Source organism: Bufo bufo, chromosome 2 (genome assembly GCF_905171765.1).
Source record: "Bufo bufo chromosome 2, aBufBuf1.1, whole genome shotgun sequence".
Lineage (NCBI taxonomy): Eukaryota > Metazoa > Chordata > Amphibia > Anura > Bufonidae > Bufo > Bufo bufo.
The window spans coordinates 419,165,770-419,186,299 of NC_053390.1; the positions used below are offsets into that span (position 1 = coordinate 419,165,770).

The following is a 20,530-nucleotide window of genomic DNA, read 5'->3' on the forward strand; positions in this document are numbered from 1 at the left end:
CTGAAACAAGATAAAATAATCGGGAAAAATATCACAATATCCTAGCTTTATATTCAAGAAGGCACAAAACTTGGGAAACATAAAAGCCCCTTCTGTAAAAACAACAACAAAAAAGAATAATAAACAAACAATAGATAACACCAAGAATAATAAACAAACAACATATAACACCAAGTCTGGTTTCTTTCCCTGCAAAATTTGTAAGGCCTGCCACATGACAAAACAGACTGAACCAATAAAAACAATAGAGGGTGCACAAAATACATATAAAATAGAAGGTCATCTCACTTGCCATACTAGCGGTGTGATTTATTTTATAAAATGTCTCTGTGCTAAATTATTTGTAGGCAGAACAAAGAGAACCTTACAGACCAGAATAAGGGAACATATAGGTAATATTAACATAACATTTTGCAGAGAAACATAGAGAGAACTTTGGGGGGATCAATATTCGGAGCATTAGAACACATCAGACCTGACCAAAGAGGTGGAGACTACATTAGATTAATGTCAAGGAATGAAGCAAAATGGATCTTTAACCTGGACACTCTTGTACCAGGGGGACTTAATCAAGAAATTGAATTATTTGCTTTCTCCTAGTATTTACTTTCCAAACAAGTCCATTAAGATAATAGAATAATTCATAAATGAACTCAGCTAACAAATTTCAAAATACCCTCACTATACCTCATTGTCTTTTGCTAAAACATCAGTAAATAGAATTTGGTCTAATAAAAACAGAAGACATTTGATACGTCGGTAGTCTGCGACTCTGAGAAGGATTAAAGAACTGGTAACCATGGGAACGAATGCCTACTTATTTCCAGAGAGAAGAACCAACAACCATCCCTGAGGAAGGAATTCGTTAATTCCGAAATGCGTCTGAGGGTTTTGGGTTCGAGAAGGCACCCATCTTAAGTGTGAAGTCACACGGAACTATCGCTCTCGAGGATTACCAACTTGGTTTCCCTCACGCACACGTGTCACCGGCTGGGACCGCGCACGCTTGTAGAGGAAACCTGAAGACTCGAACACTCTAGCAGTACTACTGAGAACTACAGCGGGGGTCCCGTACACCAGTCTAGCACAGGTAAGTTGCTATTTCCTTCAGCATCAACCGCAAACTTTTTGGTGTGTACTTACCTGGTGGTATCATTTTATTCGATGCAGTATTGATCGCGGGACTCACCACTTGACACTGTGTAGTCAGCGCGGTCTACCTTTACTTTCGTTTTATTAATATGATTGATAATGCTCTGTGACCTTTTTACTACAAAATCACAGTGAGATAAAGTTGTCACCGTGATTTTTTTTTTTTTTTATAGTAAAAAGATCACAGAGAGGCAAGGAGTATTATCAATCATGTTAATGCTCCATGTCTCTGCTGTCCGAAACGGGGCTTGGCATTCTTTCGCGCAGTGGATTCCACACATGGCGTCCGCTTGTGTGAAAGAGACTTTATTTCCTGTGATGTTATATCCATTGGCTTGTCAAAGCAGGAACAGCTGCAGTGATAGGGGAGTGTCTGTGTAACTGGTCGGGTGGGAGGGAGCTCCTCCAGCATTCAGTGGTGGCGGCTGGCACATGTCCTCTCCTACCTCTCATTAAGGCCTTATGCACACGACCGTATGTATTGCGCGGTCTGCAAAATACGGATACACAAAAAATACGGATCACATCCGTGTGCATTCCGGAACAGCTGGCTCCTAAGAGAACAGTCCTATCCTTGTCCGTAATGCGGACAATAATAGGACATGTTCTTTTTTTTTTGCGGAATGGAAATGCGGACATACGGAAACAGAATGCACACGGAGTACCTTCCTTTTTTTTTGCGGACCCATTGAAATGAATGGTTCCGCATACGGTCTTCAAAAAAAACAAAAACTGAACAGACACTAAATGAAAATACTTTGTGTAAATAAGGCCTAACAGATACGACTTGAGAAAGGTTATTATACCGTAGCGGTGTCTTATTTTATCTGGATCTTAATTCCTAAGCTGGAAGGACTATACTTTATATTGCTGTATTTATTCTGTAATTTTTTTTGTGATTGAATAAAAAATATTGCATTATTACCTACATGAGTGTGCCCTGGAATATCTATGTGGATTAGTTTGGGCTGAAGAAGTAGTAGTTGCAACTCAGAGTCCAAAAGCAACTCTGGACAGTATCCGGTAATTAAGTTTCTGCTGTGTCATTTATCTGAAGTTTATAGTTGTGTGGTGGCTAAAATGCTTCTTTTATCTTTGTTGGCTAGAGAATTGAATTGAACCAAAATTAGGACTGATGAAGCCAAAATGAAGATTAAGCTGAAATATCGAAGTAATGACCGAAAACTTTAATAAAGGTAAATTGACTCACATCCGAGGAAGTGAAATCAATACAAAACTTTCAATTAGTAATTATTTCAGAAGCTACAGTAATATCAGAGTTTAGGAGGATGAAATCTTAGGATAGTAGTGTTTCAGAATTTTCTTTTAACACCACTTGTTTATTTGATTCCATAGATTTTGTGTCTTGAAAGATCTTTTCAACTCTGGTGACTGTCACCAGAAAGTTCTACAACGTGAAGCCAGCTCTGGCTACAAAGATGCAAGGGTGTAAACTTCATTAGGACACGTTTACCTTATAGATATTTTTTTTTATTGTGTTTCTACTTTTCAGGATATTATGGAGATTGGTGGACTACCACTTGAACTCTGGCGTTTGATTTTAGCTTACTTGCCTTTGCGTGACCTTGGACGATGTGGCTTGGTCTGCAGGTCATGGTATGACCTTATAATCAGTCTGGACAACACCAGGTGGCGACAACTATGCTTGGGGTGTGCAGAATGTAGGCATCCTAATTGGCCTATCAAGCCTGAAGTAGAACCAAGATCATGGAGAGAAGCTTTCAAACAGCATTATGTAGCCTCAAGAACCTGGACAAAGAACGCTCAGGACCTGGAGTCCTCCAACTGCTTATACCTGTTTAGGAGAAAGAAGGATAGAAGGGTACTCTATGTTGGTTATGGCTGTGAGTTTGAGAACCTCAGGACTGCTTTAGCTTCAGCTAATGTTTATGACCGAATTCTGCTCCAACCAGGTGTATATGAAGAGCAAAATGAGATTATTCTAAAAGTCCCCGTAGAGATCATGGGTCAAGGAAAACTTGGAGATGTGGCTTTACTTGTCTGCATTGACCAGCAGTGCCCTACCTCACGACTATGCAACTTGGTTTTTATGCCTGCTTGGTTCACACCAGTTATGTATAAGGTGAGAATAATTTTCGTTTTAAGTATTTTGTTACCCATATTCAGACTAGTGTCACAGGGGCTTTGTGGTTGTCCATTATTGTACATTGTGTGTGTGTAGCTATGTGTTTATTATTACTGACTGTTAAAGGGATTCTGTCACCTCGTTTTCGGTTATAGCGCTGCGGACATGCATGGCTAGATCGCCGCTAGCATGTCCGCAATATATCGGTCCTATAGGGCTGTGTCCTTTTATTTTGTTAAAAAAATTATTTTAGAGATATGTAAATGAGCCTTGTAAGGTGCCCAAGGGGCTGTACGAACCTTCCTGGTGCCCAGCCACGACCCCCTGTGAAGGGGCCCAGCATCGCCTATGTCCTTCAAATCTCCTTCTTTCGTCACAGTTAGATTGCCGTAATCTCGCGATGCGCAGTTCCTTCCCTGAGGCTGATGCCAGCACAGGAAAGGAACACTATACTGGAACTGCGCATGCGCGAGCTCCCGCATCGCGAGATTACGGCAATCTAACTGTGACGAAAGGAGGAGATTCGGGGGACGCAGGCGGTGATAGGCTCCTTCACAGGGGGGCGTGGCTGGGCACCAAGAAGGTTAGTACAGCCCCTTGGGCACCTTACAAGGCTCATTTACATATCTCTAAAATCATTTTTTAAAAAAAATAAAAGGACACAGCCCTATAGGACCGATATATTGCGGACATGCTAGCGGCGATCTAGCCATGCATGTCCGCAGCGCTATAACCGAAAACGAGGTGACAGAATCCCTTTAAAGAATGGAGGGAACCCTGCTGTGATCATTAGGATCATCTGGCTTTCACTGTGTTGAAGACCCATAACTGGGGCTCCACGGTTATTTTGCATATTACTGCATCCCAGGGAGCTTTGCACTTTGGATTGCTGTGTTGGGACTCTTAAATGAGGCTCCACAGTGTTTTTTGTAGTTGGTCTCTTTAAGATCAGCTATTGTTTTGTTTGAGTAGTCTGCAAGGCATTGCTCTCCGCCAGAAACCGACTCCACAGTGATGAGGGGCAACACCCCGAAACAGCTGTCTGTGGATGGATAACTGGCTTAGGTCTTCCCCTGTCATATCCTTAAGGCCCCTTTCACACGAGCGAGTATTCCGCGCGGATGCGATGCGGGAGGTGAACGCATTGCACCCGCACTGAATACCGACCCATTAATTTCTATGGGGCTGTTCACATGAGCGGTGATTTTCACGCATCACTTATGCGTTGCGTGAAAATCGCAGCATGTTCTATATTCTGCGTTTTTCACGCAACGCAGGCCTCATAGAAGTGAATGGGGTTGCGTGAAAATCGCAAGCATCCGCAAGCAAGTGCGGATGCGGTGCGATTTTCACGCACGGTTGCTAGGAGACGATCGGGATGGAGACCCGATCATTATTATTTTCCCTTATAACATGGTTATAAGGGAAAATAATAGCATTCTGAATACAGAATGCAAAGTAAAATAGCACTGGAGGGGTTAAAAAAATAAAAAAAATAATTTAACTCACCTTAATCCACTTGCTCGCGTAGCCCGGCATCTCCTTGTGTCTCCTTTGTTGAAGGACCTGTGGTGAGCATTAATTATAGTTCAAGGACCTGTGATGACGTCACTCCGGTCATCACATGGTACGTCACATGATCTTTTACCATGGTGATTCACCATGGTAAAAGATCATGTGACGTACCATGTGATGACCGGAGTGACGTCATCACAGGTCCTTGAACTATAATTAATGCTCACCATAGGTCCTTCAACAAAGGAGACACAAGGAGATGCCGGGCTACGCGAGCAAGTGGATTAAGGTGAGTTAAAAAATATATATTCTTTTTTTAACCCCTCCAGTGCTATTTTACTTTGCATTCTGTATTCAGAATGCTATTATTTTCCCTTATAACCATGTTATAACGGAAAATAATACAATCCACAGAACACCGATCCCAAGCCCGAACTTCTGTGAAGAAGTTCGGGTTTGGGTACCAAACACGCACGATTTTTCTCACGCGAGTGCAAAACGCATTACAATGTTTTGCACTCGCGCGGAAAAATCGCGGGTGTTCCCGCAACACACCCGCACATTTTTCCGCAACGCCCGTGTGAAAGAGGCCTAAGGCTTGTAAAAGAGCTGGATCTTGTCATATGGGCCACTTAATGTGCTTGGTTTTTCTTCCTTTGCGGGATATCTGTGTTTGAAGACCCATAACTGGGGCTCCACGGTTATTTTGCATGATAATTTGGAAGGTAGAGCCCTGACGTAGCGAGTTGGCAAGTGGGGGTGGCCTCAGAACCTATTAAGGCTGGGACTAAAAGTAAATGGGGAAAACATAAAATAACGTTTTTAATAATGTAAAAAATTAAATACAAATTCTCCCCCTTTCTCAGTTTTTTCTAATAAAAATAAATAAACAATAAAAAGATAAAAGTCATTGGTATAACCACATCCCAAAATGCCCTACCTGTTAAAATCTAAAAGAATTTAAATTGCACGGCGTAATGGGGGGAAAAAAATAAATCTAAATTCCACCCCATTCAGATTTTTTTTTTGAGCTTCCCACTACTATCGTATTACGCAAAAAACAAGCTCTGATATGGCTATGTAAACGGGAAAAATAAAAAAGCAATGTCAGCCTCAGGGCATATTACGAATTTAATAGGTAGGGTTCCCTCACATGGGTATATGATGACTAGTTGGCTACTTTCCCTGGCAGTAACTGCTCTTTAAAAGGGGTTCTTCTTTATAGTGCATGAGACTTCTGTAGGAAAGAGATGCTTTCCTCCGTTTTTGATGGAAAAAAAGAAATTAAAAGGAAGATTGAAGTATGTTTGTTCGTTGTAGAGTACATAATGGTAACAGATGACTACATACAGTAATTGATTACTTTATATTCAGAAATTAAAAATATAATCAAATGAAGTGCATTATAGAATGAAGACTCCTTTTTTTCCTTTCTTTTGCTAGACCTCTGTTGGTTATGTCCAATTTGACAACTGCAACTTTGAGAATGGGCAGCTACAGATCCACGCGCCTGGAATGTGCCAGATAAAATTTTGCACTTTTAACCAGTCTAGCATACATTTCCATAACGTGGCTCTCAGTGTGCTTGAGAGCTGTGAATTCGTTAACAGTGAAAATGCCTCCGTGACCGTGGAAGGATCGCCCACTTCTGACAAAAACTGGGCTTGTAAGCATCTGTCAGCCTCTGCCAAGTCAAGGGCCATGCTGTACGCTGCTTCTGAGTCTCCTCTGCCTGGGAATACCGATTACTCAGCTACCGGCTCTCCTGGGGCAAATATGAGGACATTTGAGATCTTAGTGAATGGAGATCAAAGCCACTCACATGCCCAGTTAAAATCCCAAGTATTGGAGGAAAACACTAACGACAAGGAGAATGAAGTGAATGGAAACTTATACGTGGGTAAGGACAGAGAGGCCATGACTCTGGATACAGATTACAGTGACAGTGAAGTGAGCACAGTCAGTGAGAATGAAGATGATGACCAGTCCGTGTACAAACTGTCATATCACTCTCATGGACTGAGTCACATGCTAGCCAGATCTTTACACTGCCGGCCGCAGACTAATGGCCTCCTCGCTTTACAGAGTGACATGGCTTTGAAAAGTTTGCAACAAGAGTTACAAAAGGACAAGGAATTGCAATCTATTGCCAACTCCATTCAAGGATGTCTTGTATGGAAGTGCCTTTTCAGAGATGGCAAGGGTGGCGTCTTTATTTGCTCACAAGGACAAGCAAGACTAGAAGGTTGTATATTCAGGGACCTGACCTATGCAGTAAGGTGCATTCAGAATAGCAAGGTAAGTCACCTGAAATTACCATTCGTTGTTCAGAATTAAAGAACTACCATACAAAATATCTGAAAGGAACTTTTATTAATAGCAAAGTTTGCTGCTGATTTAGCATTGCCAGTTAGAGACATAGGGGGAGATTTATCAAAGTTGGTGTAAAGGAAAACTGGCTTAGTTGCCCATTGTAACCAATCGGATTCCACCTTTCATTTTTCAGAGCTCCTTTGGAAACTGGAAGGTGGAATCTGATTGCTAGTTTACTTTACACCAGTTTGATAAGTCTCCACCATGAAGTCTATGTACTCATGACAGCTTTCTCCCCATCCTCTTCACCACTCGCATGGCCAGGGCCGTCTTTACCAAGGGGCAAAAGGGGCAGCTGCCCCGGGCCCAGTTGCTCCTGGGGGGCCCAAGGCAGCTGCCTCTTGAGCCCTGCTAGCCACTGCCCCGGGTGTCAAGCTGTCAGCTACACAGGGGTGCTGCCATGCCTGCCTGCACTGAGTCCAGGTATCATGATCAGACTGTGTTAAAGTTGTGTTTAGGACCTTAATGACATCATCACCATGTGACCAGTAACCTAGCAATTACTGGTCACATGGCTATGAGGTCATCACAGGTCCTGTTGCAGAAGTTAACTGTGGAGCTTTTATGTGTGAAGATTACATCAGAAAAAGGTGACAGGGGCTGTTATGTTAATATACTGTAAACTACTGTATAGTGGTGGGCTGTATACTGTGTGGTGGGCTGTATACTGTGTGGTGGGCTGTATACTGTGTGGGGGCCTGTATACTGTGTGGGGGCCTGTATACTGTGGGGGGGCTGTATACTGTGGGGGGGCTGTATACTGTGCGTGACTGTATACTGTGGGGGGGGCTGTATACTGTGGGGGGGGCTGTATACTGTGGGGGGGCTGTATACTAGGGGGGGCTGTATACTGTGTGGTGGGCTGTATACTGTGTGGGGGCCTGTATACTGTGGGGGCTGTATACTGTGGGGGGGGGCTGTATACTGTGTGGGGGCCTGTATACTGTGTGGGGGCCTTTATACTGTGGGGGGGCCTGTATACTGTGGGGGGGGGGGCTGTATAGTGGGGGGGCCTGTATAGTGTGGGGGGCTATACTGCTGTACTGTATACTGTGGGGGTCTGTATACTGTATACTGTGGGTGCAGTATAGTGTGGAGTGCTATACTGCTGTACTGTATAGTGTGGGGGACTGTATCGTGTATAGTTTGGGGTGTTGTATACTGTGAGGTGCTGTATACTGTGGGCTGCTATACTGCTATACTGCTCTACTTTATACTGTGGGGTACTGTATAGTGTGGGGTGCTAAACTGCATACTGTGTGGTGCTGTATACTATAGGGTATATACTGTAACACTAGGGTGAGCCGAGCCCTGGTCTCCTTCCTGCAGAGCGGTGCCCACTTCCAGCCTGAGCCCAGCTGCCCAGAGCACTGATCCTGAGCCGCTGGAGTCTTCAGAACTGGAAGTATTTACAGTCATTCACTGTACTCTACCAGATGTGTGGATTTTTTGTGTGTGTGTTGTGGTGGAGGGCGTGATTGCCTAAGGTGTGGAAAGGCGGGATCCAGGGGGCCCAAGTAAATTTTTGCCCAGGGTCCAATCAATATTAAAGACGGCCCTGCGCATGGCATGAATCTAAATCTCCATTTAAATCGGAAGCATAGGACGTGGACATGCTATGGAACGTGTATCACCATGTGTAGGCTTAAGAAGTCCAGGTATGCTCAACTGACTGAAGAGTTGTCATGAGCGTATGCAACAATATTTTTCTGCCATAATGCTGGTATTCATGGCAGAAACCTGGCGGACCCTATTATAGTAAATGGGATCCGTTGGGCATCGGCAGTGTCCAGCATATGCCAAATACGGTAGTTCCTGTATTCTCTTCCTATGCTGGTACAGAACACTGGAATTTACTGAACTTTTTATGTAGATAGAATCAATCTATAACCTGTCAAATGATATCCTAAAAAGAATGCATGGTTTACGTAAAAATGCAAGTTGGGGATTTGTTGAGCCAAGCATCATTATAATTAGTTAGGGGGCTATTTTATATTGGTTTGAAGCAGCTTTATAATAATAATAATGATGATGATAATATCTTAGATTAAGATAAATGGGGTAACAGCCAGGGGCTGGTAGTCTGGTATACAGCAAAAAAAATAAGCATTACTTTTTTGTTGAATTGTCCACCACTCCAGCTAAGCCGTTCCGCTCCTCCCTGCCAGTCTTTGATCACAGGGTCATAGCTCTGGTGTTAGGTCTGCAGCAGATGTTTAACTTTGAGGCCACTGATTGGCTGCAGTGGTCATGTGTTGTTGATGTAACGTCAGCACTGCACCCATGTAAGCAAAGACTGTTGAGGAGGACCAAAATGGCAGAACCTGAACGGCAGGCAGTTCAACGGTAATGCTCATTTTGTTATTTTACACCAGCCTCTGCCCCACATTTTCCTAACACTTTAAAGGCTATATACTCCTTCGGGGGTTTTAATGATTGCATTTTAGGCTACGTCATGGACGGATCCGTTCAGATAATACAACCGTCTGCATCCGTTCAGTACGGATCCGTTTGTATTATCTTTAACATAGCCAAGATGGATCCGTCTTGAACACCATTGAAAGTCAATGGAAGACGGATCAGTTTTTTATTGTGTTATAGAAAACAGATCCGTCCCCATTGACTTACGTGGTGTCAGAACGGATCCGTTTGGTTCAGTTTCCAAAGCGGAATGGAGACTGCTCGGAGGCAAACTGATGCATTCTGAGCGGATCCTTTTCCATTCAGAATGCATTAGGGCAAAACTGATCGATTATGGACCACTTGTGAGAGCTCTGAACGGATCTCACAAACAGCCAAAACGCCAGTGTGAAAGTAGCCTTACTCATTTTGGGCTAAAAATCATTTTTTTAACTGGTCTTTATTAAAAATATTGAGCCGTTCTGTCACAAACCGTTAACTGTTTTTCTAGCTGTGTGAATAGTACTTTTTTACTAAAAAGGTCATAAACATCTATTTAGGCAACATTCTTATCAGTATGATAAGGATTGAGCTATAATGAGCGTTTATAAGGTCAGAGATCAGGAGCCCCTCAGTTTAGCTGCCCGACAGAGTGGAAATTCAGATCCTGCTACTAGTATCTTACCCCTGTACAGAGAAAAGGGCTCCAAATGTTTAATAAAGAGCAATTGAAAAAATTATTTTAGCTCAAAATGAGTGCAATGTAATAATAAAAAAAAATTGCCCCCAAGGGTGTACATAGTCTTTCAGGCTGGGGCTACAGGGTTGCTATATGAACTTTATTATTTTTAAGGAGAGAAAAATGAGATATTGGAAGATAGATGGAAATGATGCTTTACACTTTTTCCTTTTCAGATTGTTATGTTGAAGAATGACATTTACCACTGTAAAGCATCAGGAGTTTTTCTGCGTCTGGCAGCAGGAGGTCTCATAGCTGACAACAACATCCATTCCAACACAGAAGCAGGAGTGGACATCCGCAAAGGAGCAAATCCTATTATACTGGTATGTGAAACTACATATACATGCGTTTTGTGGGCAGTAATTGAGCCCTAATACTCTATACGTGACCATTTCTCTAAGGTGACTGCAGCTGCAGTAAGATAGGAGTCAAGAAGAATTACATATAGCAATGAGTTTATCAGGTCAGGGATAGGAATTGCCATCACATCAATATTGGTGGAGGTCCATCCTCTGGGACTCCCGCCACGAATCAACTGAATGAGGTTTTTCTACATAGTCCTCTCATCCATCAACTGCACATGGAACTGAGGCTGTTGTGCAGAAAAGTCTGAAGGAGGCCCAATATCTCACTAGCAGGAACGTGAAACGTATGAGACCCAGCAGGTAGACCCCTGCTGATTAGGAAATTATACAATATGACATTACCGCTAATGTCAGTTCCACCCCCTTTAACGGTTCTTTCGAGAGCGTATCTGGAACATATTATTTGTTGAAAAATGAAGAATGTGCACATATAGTGCCATATCACACACTCGCTGACTGGGGTAATGTTTTTGTGTATGCTTCACTTAAATGTCGAGTGATGCTTCACTTTGGTAGCAGTGGAACCCCACCGATCACTAGGATGAAGTACCGTGCAGCGTGGCCTGCTTCTTAGCCTCATGGCTTGAAGATTTCTATATTTCTGAGCTATGTTGCACATTGCCAGCCAGTGGAAGTGTAATTGGCATGCTGTATATGGAAATCAGTATTGGCATTCATTGTTCCTATATATCAGCTAAGCTCCATGAGCTACAGCACATATTAGCGACATATCAGAAGAGAAATAAGAGTGGACTTTCACTTTAAGACTTTAAAGGCTCATGTATAATACATCATGTAGAGCTTGATGGTGAATAATTAATTGTGAGCCATAAAGAAGTGACTGTTTAGCGTTACTTTTGACGTATTGATTTTAAAGAGGACCTTTCCCTACTCTACAAACTAAAAACTAACTATATCAGTGGGCAGAGCGGCGCCCAGGGGTCCCCCTGCACTTACTAGTATGTCTGGGCGCCACTCCGTTCGCCCGGTATAGGCTCCGGTGTCTGCGCTCCCTCTGTTGTACTGGAGTGATTTCTTGTATGAGGCGTGTCCCTTGCTGCAGCGCTGGCCAATCGCAGCGCACAGCTCATAGCCAGGCTATGAGCTGTGCGCTGCGATTGGCCAGCGCTGCAGCAAGGGACACGCCTCATACAAAAAATCAGTCAGAGGGAGCGCAGACACCGGAGCCTATACCGGGCGAACGGAGCGGCGCCCAGACATACTAGTAAGTGCAGGGGGACCCCTGGGCGCCGCTCTGCCCACTGATATAGTTAGTTTTTAGTTTGTAGAGTAGTGAAAGGTCCTCTTTAAAAGGTGCTGAAAAAAATATATACAGTATATTTTATATATATATATATATATATATATGTGTGTATATACATATACAGTATATATAGATATATACAGTGTCTTGCAAAAGTATCCCCCCCCCCCCTTGATTTTTTCGTATTTTGTTAAATTACAGCCTTAAGTTCAATGTTTTGTTAATCTGAATTTTATGTGATGGATCAGAACACAATAGTCTAAGTCGGTGAAGTGAAATGAGAAAAATATATAAATAAAACTATTGTTTAGAAATAGATAACAGAAAATTGGCAAGTGCGTATGTATTCACCCGCTTTGTTTGGAAGCCCATAAAATGCTCTGGTGCAACCAATTACCTTCAGTAGTCACATAATTAGTGAAATGATGTCCACCTGTGTGCAATCTAAGTGTCACATGATCTGTAATTACATATACACACCTTTTTGAAAGTCCCCAGAGGCTGCAACACCTAAGCAAGAGGCATCACTAACCAAACACTGCCATGAAGACCAAGGAACTCTCCAAACAAGTAAGGGACAATGTTGTTGAGAAGTCAGGGTTAGATTATAAAAAAATATCCAAATCTTTGATGATCCCCAGGAGCACCATCAAATCTATCATAACCAAATGGAGAAAACATGGCACAACAGCAAACCTGCCAAGAGACGGCCGCCCACCAAAACTCACTGACCGGGCAAGGAGGGCATTAATCCGAGAGGCAGCACAGAGACCTAAGGTAACCCTGGAGGAGCTGCACAGTTCCACAGCAGAGACTGGAGTATCTGTACATAGGACGACAATAAGCCGTACGCTCCATAGAGTTGGGCTTTATGGCAGAGTGGCCAGAAGAAAGCCATTACTTTCAGCTAAAAACAATAAGGCACGTTGTGAGTTTGTGAAAAGGCAAGTGGGAGACTCCCAAAATGTATGGAGGAAGGTGCTCTGGTCTGATGAGGCTAATATTTAACTTTTCGGCCATCAAAGAAAACGCTACGTCTGGCGCAAACCCAACACATCACATCCCCCAAAGAACACCATCCCCACATTGAGACGTGGTGGTGGCAGCATCATGCTGTGGGATGGGACTGGGAAACTGGTCAGAGTTGAGGGAAAGATGGTGCTAAATACAGGGATATTCTTGAGCAAAACCTGCACCATCCAGCAGGATCATGACCCCAAACACACTGCTAAAGCAACACTTGAGTGGTTTAAGGGCAGGGATCGAGTCGAGGGGGAACGCGAGGGAACGGCGTTCCTGCACTTTTTTCATGGCAGGAACGCCGTTCCCTTTCAGGGCAAAAGGACCAGGAGGAAGCGGTGAAGGCTTTGTACTCACCACCGCCTTCCTGGTCCTCGGCTGTGAGGGCTGCGCACAGGAGCCGAGTGAGTCGCTCTGTGACGTCACTCCGTGCGCAGCCTACAGCAGTAGAAGAGGAGCGTCTGCGTCCAGGAGCAGGAGAGGTAAGTGTAAGTGTTTTTTTTTTTTTTTTTTTCACATTTTATTTATACTATAGGCGCTGATGAGAGGCACTGACGGGGGGGGGGGGCTGATGAGAGGCACTGACGGGGGGGGGCTGATGAGAGGCACTGACGGGGGGGTTGAGAGGCACTGACGGGGGGGCTGAGAGGCACTGACAAGGGGGGGCTGATGAAGAGGCACTGACAAGGGGGGGGCTGATGAAGAGGCACTGACAAGGGGGGGGCTGATGAAGAGGCACTGACGGGGGGGCTGATGAAGAGGCACTGACGGGGGGGCTGATGAAGAGGCACTGACGGGGGGGCTGATGAAGAGGCACTGATGGGGGGGCTGATGAAGAGGCACTGACGGGGGGGCTGGATCTTGGGTGAGTGCCCACACTTTTTTTCCCAGGACTTTGACCCCTGTTTAAGGGGAAACATGTAAATGTGTTGGAATGGCCTAGTCAAAGCCCAGATCTCAATCCAATAGAAAATCTGTGGTCAGACTTAAAGATTGCTGTTTACAAGCGCAAACCATCCAACTTGAAGGAGCTGGAGCAGTTTTGCAAGGAGGAATGGGCAAAAATCCCAGTGGTAAGATGTGGCAAGCTCATAGAGACTTATCCAAAGCGACTTGAAGCTGTGATTGCCGCAAAAGGGGCTCTACAAAGTATTGACTTTAGGGGGGTGAATAGTTATGCACATTGACTTTTTCTGTTATTTTGTCCTATTTGTTGTTTGCTTCACAATAAAAAAAAAAGCAAACATCTTCAAAGTTGTGGGCATGTTCTGTAAATTAAATGATGCAAATCCTCAAACAATCCATGTTAATTCCAGGTTGTGAGGCAACAAAATACGAAAAAAGTCAAGGGGGGTGAATACTTTTGCAAGGCACTGTATATAAAAAGTCCAGTCACATTATTATGACCACCAGCAAATATCCAGAGTAACCGCCGTTTGCAGCACAACGGGCTGGTAGTGACTCTGTAAGGCCCTGGCAGGTTGTCACAGGTATCTGGAGCCATGCTGACTGCAGTGCATCCCACAGCTGCTGGAGGGTGCGTGGAGGAGGATCAATAGAGCGAACACAATAATTGAGGTGGTCCCACAGATGCTGAATTGGTTCAAGACTGGGGAATTAGGGGGCCAGGGTAGTACCTGATTGCCTTGGTCATGCTCTACCAACAACTGTTGGACATTTCTAGCCGTGTGTCATGTTGCATTGTTTTGCTAAAAGATACCATTCGCACCAGATTGGGCCCAGAGGATGCCACAAAAACATTCCCCAGACCATAACATTGCCACCACCAGCTTGTGTTCTTCCGTCAATGGTTGTAGGGTATCTATTCTGATGTTTCTCACCTGACACGCCAATGTCCATTCGTTCGATGAAGCAGAAAACATGACTCTTCGGTCCAATTCCGATACTGTTGAAAACAAAAGCCTTTTCTGTGGATGCAACTTCGTTAGCTGAGGTGTAGTGACGATCTGTCTGCGTCAGAGCCCCATGCGCTGTAGGGTTCACTGAACTGTTGCTGTAGACACACTTTTGGTAGCCCCCTGGGGAGCTGCTCCACTGTAGCAAGTTGGTCCACCCTCTCCCACCTTTTGTAACTGACGTTCGCTTCTCACATCAGTGGCACGTGGTGCTCCGCAGTTTCCACGTCTCTTATTCACAATGGTAACTAAAGAATATATGAAAAACCGCAGCACCAATCTTGTGTTTATTAACACCGAAAAAGATAGCAACGTTTCGACACCAAAGTCTTTTTCAAGCGTCTTCGCGTTGACTAGTTATTCACAATGGTGCCATTTCTCCACTCACAATACACTTTCACCATAGCAGCACGCGAACAGTCCACAAACTGCGTAATTTCTGAAATACTGCCACCACTGGCCTTAAAGCCAATAATCATCCCATTTTACAACTCTGATAAATGACCCCTTTTACTCATGACAGTAATGAGGGATATATGTGCAGACAGCCTATCGCACACCTTATATACCCATAAAGCCAGCTCACCACACGTGACTTCCTTCATGAGCTATACTCTAACATTGCCAACGCCAAACGTAGGAAGTGGTCATAATAATATGACTCAACCTTGTGTGTAATAGATATATATTGTGTTTCAGTTCTCTTGAAGCCTCTAACAGTTTGTCTTCCCTAGATTCCTCTTTATTCTTCGTTTTTCAAAACCTTTTTCTGCTCTCCCATATACTGTGACTGGTGGTGTTTGACATATAAGAATCATTTTGTGTTGATTACCTTTACAGTGGTGCAGTTATACAGAGCTGAAAATGAGTAGTACCTATTGTAGGTACGTGTATGCATACTGGAAACTGATTATTTGTAATGTTAGGGCCAGTTCTCATTGGATTTTTTTGGCACTGATTTTAGAGTGTTTCTGCCTCCAAATCTGCTCCAAAAAACACCTAAAAAAAACCCCCATTAATTTCAATGGAAAGCAGCACTTGTTTTGTTTTTTGTTTTTTACACTTGGGGAAAAAAAGAAGCATACCCTATTTTGGGGCAGAATCAGTGCTGAATTTACCATTGAAATGAATAGGAAGCTGAAAAAAAAGTCCAGTCGTTTTTTTTGTGTATTTTCCACTCGTTTTTTGGTGCAGACCTGCTTCAAAAACATCAATACAAAGCTGAATTTTTAGCTTGAACACCCATTGGTTAAAAAAAGGTAAAAGTTTTTTTCGCACTGATTATTATTTTTTTTTTAGTCGTGTTTTTTAAAATCAGTCGTTTTAACTGGCCCTAAATGTAACAAAAATATCCAGGGGATAGCTGAAAAGAAGAGGCTGTAGAAGGTTTCAAGGGTACAGTGTATTTTCTGGCAGGTGGTGAAATCTTTACATTGTTAGCTATTGATGTTTTGTGTTTTTTCTACCTTCTTTTCCCTGTGAATATAATGGCGCTGGCAGTGTAACAGGATACACAGTGGCCTCCGCTCTGGTATTGTTGTCCTGGGCAACGGGAAAGGCAGCATCCGCAGCAATCAGATCTATGGGAATAAAGAAGCTGGCATTTATATACTGTACAATGGGAACCCTGTGGTGAGGTATGTTATTAAGGTCTCATTATGGTCTTTCCGTTTCTTTTGACTGTATGTAGTGGGTGATGAGAATGTTATTTGCACAAGCAGCAGCTCTGTGGAAGCTGAAGAAGAAACAGCTACTGGGGTTTCCCTTGTGATTAACGTTAATCTTGTTTGTTCATTAATATGTGGAGCAATAACAGTTATTTATAGTGAAATGACATCATCCTGCATGGGGATAAAAACATGCTCACAGAAATATCCTGTGTACATTTTAGCTATGTTTATGTAAAATGGTGAAGCATATTTGAAATTATCCACAAAATTGATATAAGCTCTTGCTTAAAGGGGTTTTTCAATGTTTAATGTAAAAAATGAAAATCAGACCTCATATGGTACAAGACAATCTCTTTCTAACAAAGCTAGAACCAGCCCTGCACCTCACATGGATCCAGCGATCTCATTCATAGCTCTAATTGCTCTGCTAGATTTATTTCAAACTAGCAGCTAAGGGGGCGTGTTTATTGTGCTTCAGCCATCTTCCTATCACAGCTCAAGGGGCGTGTTTATTCTGCTGCAGCTATCTTCCTATCACAGCTCAGGGGGCGTGTTTATTCTGCTGCAGCTATCCTCCTATCACAGCTGAGGGGGCGTGTTTATTCTGCTGCAGCTATCCTCCTATCACAGCTCAGGTGGCGTGTTTATTCTGCTGCAGCTATCTTCCTATCACAGCTCAGGGGGCGTGTATTTTCTACTGCAGCTCTCTCCCTGTAACTGTGTTACAGATTCTAACAGTAGATACAGCTGGTTGCCATTGAAGGATGGAAATGAGCATGTCCATCCACTTCATTGATGTTACTGAGGTGGACAGAGAAATAGGGGAAAAATAAACAGCAGGTGGCACTAAACAGATTTATTTTATTGAATAACTCTGACTATACCAAATTTTTAATTACATACATTTAGAAAAGTATTCAGATCCAGGTGCTGGTTTGAAAATAAACAATATTTTCATGGGACAACCCCTTTAGAATAGAGCATGAGGATAACTAGTGATCACCATATGTTGTGCAAATTGGTCAAACTGGGCCAAACTGGACACTAGCCATCTTTGAGCAGGAAAGAAGAAAAACATGTGGTAATGTAAGATGAAAGGAAGGTGTGCCACTGATTCTTTTTCTATGAAGTTGTCCATTCAGTCAGCATTGTTTTAATGGGTAGAACTGTCCCTCATTTTTTCAATGGGTCTTTATTACAAAATATGGAGTCATTTTCTCCGGGCAGCTTTGAGTTTCTCTAGTAGCAGGATCTGAATTTTCTCTGTGCTCCATCAGCCAGCTTAGTTGCTCCTTATCTCTGACCTTCTAAAACACTCATTATAGCTCATTATAACTGTTGTAATTCCTACACCGTTCACCTGATTTGGATGTAAATACTCTCAAATTAAAGCTGACAGTCTGCAGTTAAAACACATCTTGTTCGTTTCATTTCAAATCCATTGTGGTGGTGTATAGAGCCAAAAATGTTAGAATTGTGTCGATGTCCCAATATATATGGAACTGACTGTATATATTGAGGCTGCTATTGAGCTCAGAGTTGAAGAAGCCCACTCTGGTGCAGAAACAGGGCTGCTGAGAAGACGCCACACTGCCATAGTGTTACGTGCTAAAATTCTTTAGGTTAGTACTGACTTCATTGGGCGCTGCCATCAGAATTTCCTCATTTAGTTCTATAAGTGGTTGAGGCCACACAGAGCATTTGATGTATTTGATCTGTAACCGAAACGAAAGCGCTATAACCATTATAAATATACAAGGAAATTCATAATATTTTTGGACAATTTTCCGAAATGTTTGCCAAATTTCACTGTGTCATAGTGAAATATCAAAGGCTTTGATTGGTGGTGGTGCGAGTGCTGAAACCTCCCTGCCAATCACTAAAAAGAGGCATATGAGGCGCTACTGCTGAAGATGCAACTGCTGAAGACAACCCGCATAGACGTTCTACATTTTAGGCCAGTGCGTTTATTTTATAATAGGGATTAATTGTAAAAATGGTCTATGAGCTTGAGTTTTGCTGTCCAGCTGTCAGTGTCCAGGCTACTTATAAATTATGTACTAATACCAGTGAGATTCACCTGCCGTAGTCTATTGTCAGCTGATGAACCGTCTATCGTACAAGCACGATATTTCTCTAGAGGTCGCTGGAGATAGCTAAGGACGTATTACTGCTGCTGTTATCTGGCGATTTATGAATTATGGGTCATACAACATACATACATGGAAACTCTGACTTCTCAGGGATCAATACACGGTACAAGATAGGTGGATGCGTTTCCAATAAATCTTTATCATAGCTATAGAACCTGATGAAATATGAAAGCAGATTTACTGCTCAAAAGTGAAGCCATTGTATTATTTATCAGCTGGGAATTAACCACTTACCGTCACGCTAACGCCGAAAGGCGTCATCTCTGCGGCGCTCCCAGGTCACACTAACGCCGATTGGCGTCATCTCGCGTGAGCCGAGATTTCCTGTGAACGCGCGCACACAGGCGCGCGCGCTCACAGGAACGGAAGGTAAGAGAGTGGATCTCCAGCCTGCCAGCGGCGATCGTTCGCTGGCAGGCTGGAGATGTGATTTTTTTAACCCCTAACAGGTATATTAGACGCTGTTTTGATAACAGCGTCTAATATACCTGCTACCTGGTCCTCTGGTGGTCCCCTTTGTTTGGATCGACCACCAGAGGACACAGGTAGCTCAGTAAAGTAGCACCAAGCACCACTACACTACACTACACCCCCCCCGTCACTTATTAACCCCTTATTAGCCCCTGATCACCCCATATAGACTCCCTGATCACCCCCCTGTCATTGATTACCCCCCTGTCATTGATCACACCCCTGTAAAGCTCCATTCAGATGTCCGCATGATTTTTACGTATCCACTGATAGATGGATCGGATCCGCAAAACGCACACGGACGTCTGAATGGAGCCTTACAGGGGCGTGATCAATGACTGTGGTGACCACCCCATATAGACTCCCTGATCACCCCCCTGTCATTGATTACCCCCCTGTCATTGATCACACCCCTGTAAAGCTCCATTCAGACGTCCGCATGATTTTTACGGATCCACTGATAGATGGATCGGATCCGCAAAACACATACAGGCGTCTCCCTGGAGCCTTCCAGGGGGGGTGATCACCCCATATAGACTCCCTGATCACCCCCCTGTCATTGATCACCCCCCTGTCATTGATCACCCCCTGTCATTGATCACCCCCTGTCATTGATCACCCCCTGTCATTGATCACCCCCCTGTCATTGATCACCCCTCTGTAAGGCTCCATTCAGACATTTTTTTGGCCCAAGTTAGCTGAAATTATTATTTTTTTTCTTACAAAGTCTCATATTCCACTAACTTGTGTCAAAAAATAAAATCTCACATGAACTCACCATACCCCTCACGGAATCCAAATGCGTAAAAATTTTTAGACATTTATATTCCAGACTTCTTCTCACGCTTTAGGGCCCCTAGAATGCGAGGGCAGTATAAATACCCCACATGTGACCCCATTTCGGAAAGAAGACACCCCCAGGTATTCCGTGAGGGGCATATTGAGTCCATGAAAGATTGAAATTTTTGTCCCAAGTTAGCGGAAAGGGAGACTTTGTGAGAAAAAAATAAAAAATATCAATTTCCGCTAACTTGTGCCAAAAAAAATAAATTTCTATGAACTCGCCATGCCCCTCATTGAATACCTTGGGGTGTCTTCTTTCCAAAATGGGGTCACATGTGGGGTATTTATACTGCCCTGGCATTCTAGGGGCCCCAAAGCGTGAGAAGAAGTCTGGTATCCAAATGTCTAAAAATGCCCTCCTAAAAGGAATTTGGGCACCTTTGCGCATCTAGGCTGCAAAAAAGTGTCACACATCTGGTATCGCCGTACTCAGGAGAAGTTGGGGAATGTGTTTTGGGGTGTCATTTTACATATACCCATGCTGGGTGAGAGAAATATCTTGGTCAAATGCCAACTTTGTATAAAAAAATGGGAAAAGT

The 20,530-nt window shown here is 43.4% G+C and overlaps 1 protein-coding gene across 2 annotated transcripts in view; it reads left to right on the forward strand.

The window, feature by feature from the left end:
- The window catches only part of FBXO10 (F-box protein 10), an 81,311-nt gene that overhangs the window by 14,259 nt on the left and 46,522 nt on the right, over positions 1-20,530 (forward strand). The window contains exons 2-6 of one of the 2 annotated variants that reach the window (XM_040417351.1): positions 2,259-2,348; positions 2,509-3,256; positions 6,218-7,072; positions 10,463-10,612; positions 16,355-16,491. In XM_040417351.1, coding sequence (XP_040273285.1) covers positions 2,672-3,256; positions 6,218-7,072; positions 10,463-10,612; positions 16,355-16,491 — 1,727 coding nt within the window. In that variant the 5' untranslated portion in view covers positions 2,259-2,348; positions 2,509-2,671. The remainder of the gene's footprint in view (positions 1-2,258; positions 2,349-2,508; positions 3,257-6,217; positions 7,073-10,462; positions 10,613-16,354; positions 16,492-20,530) is intronic. The other variant, XM_040417350.1, reaches the window with a different exon arrangement.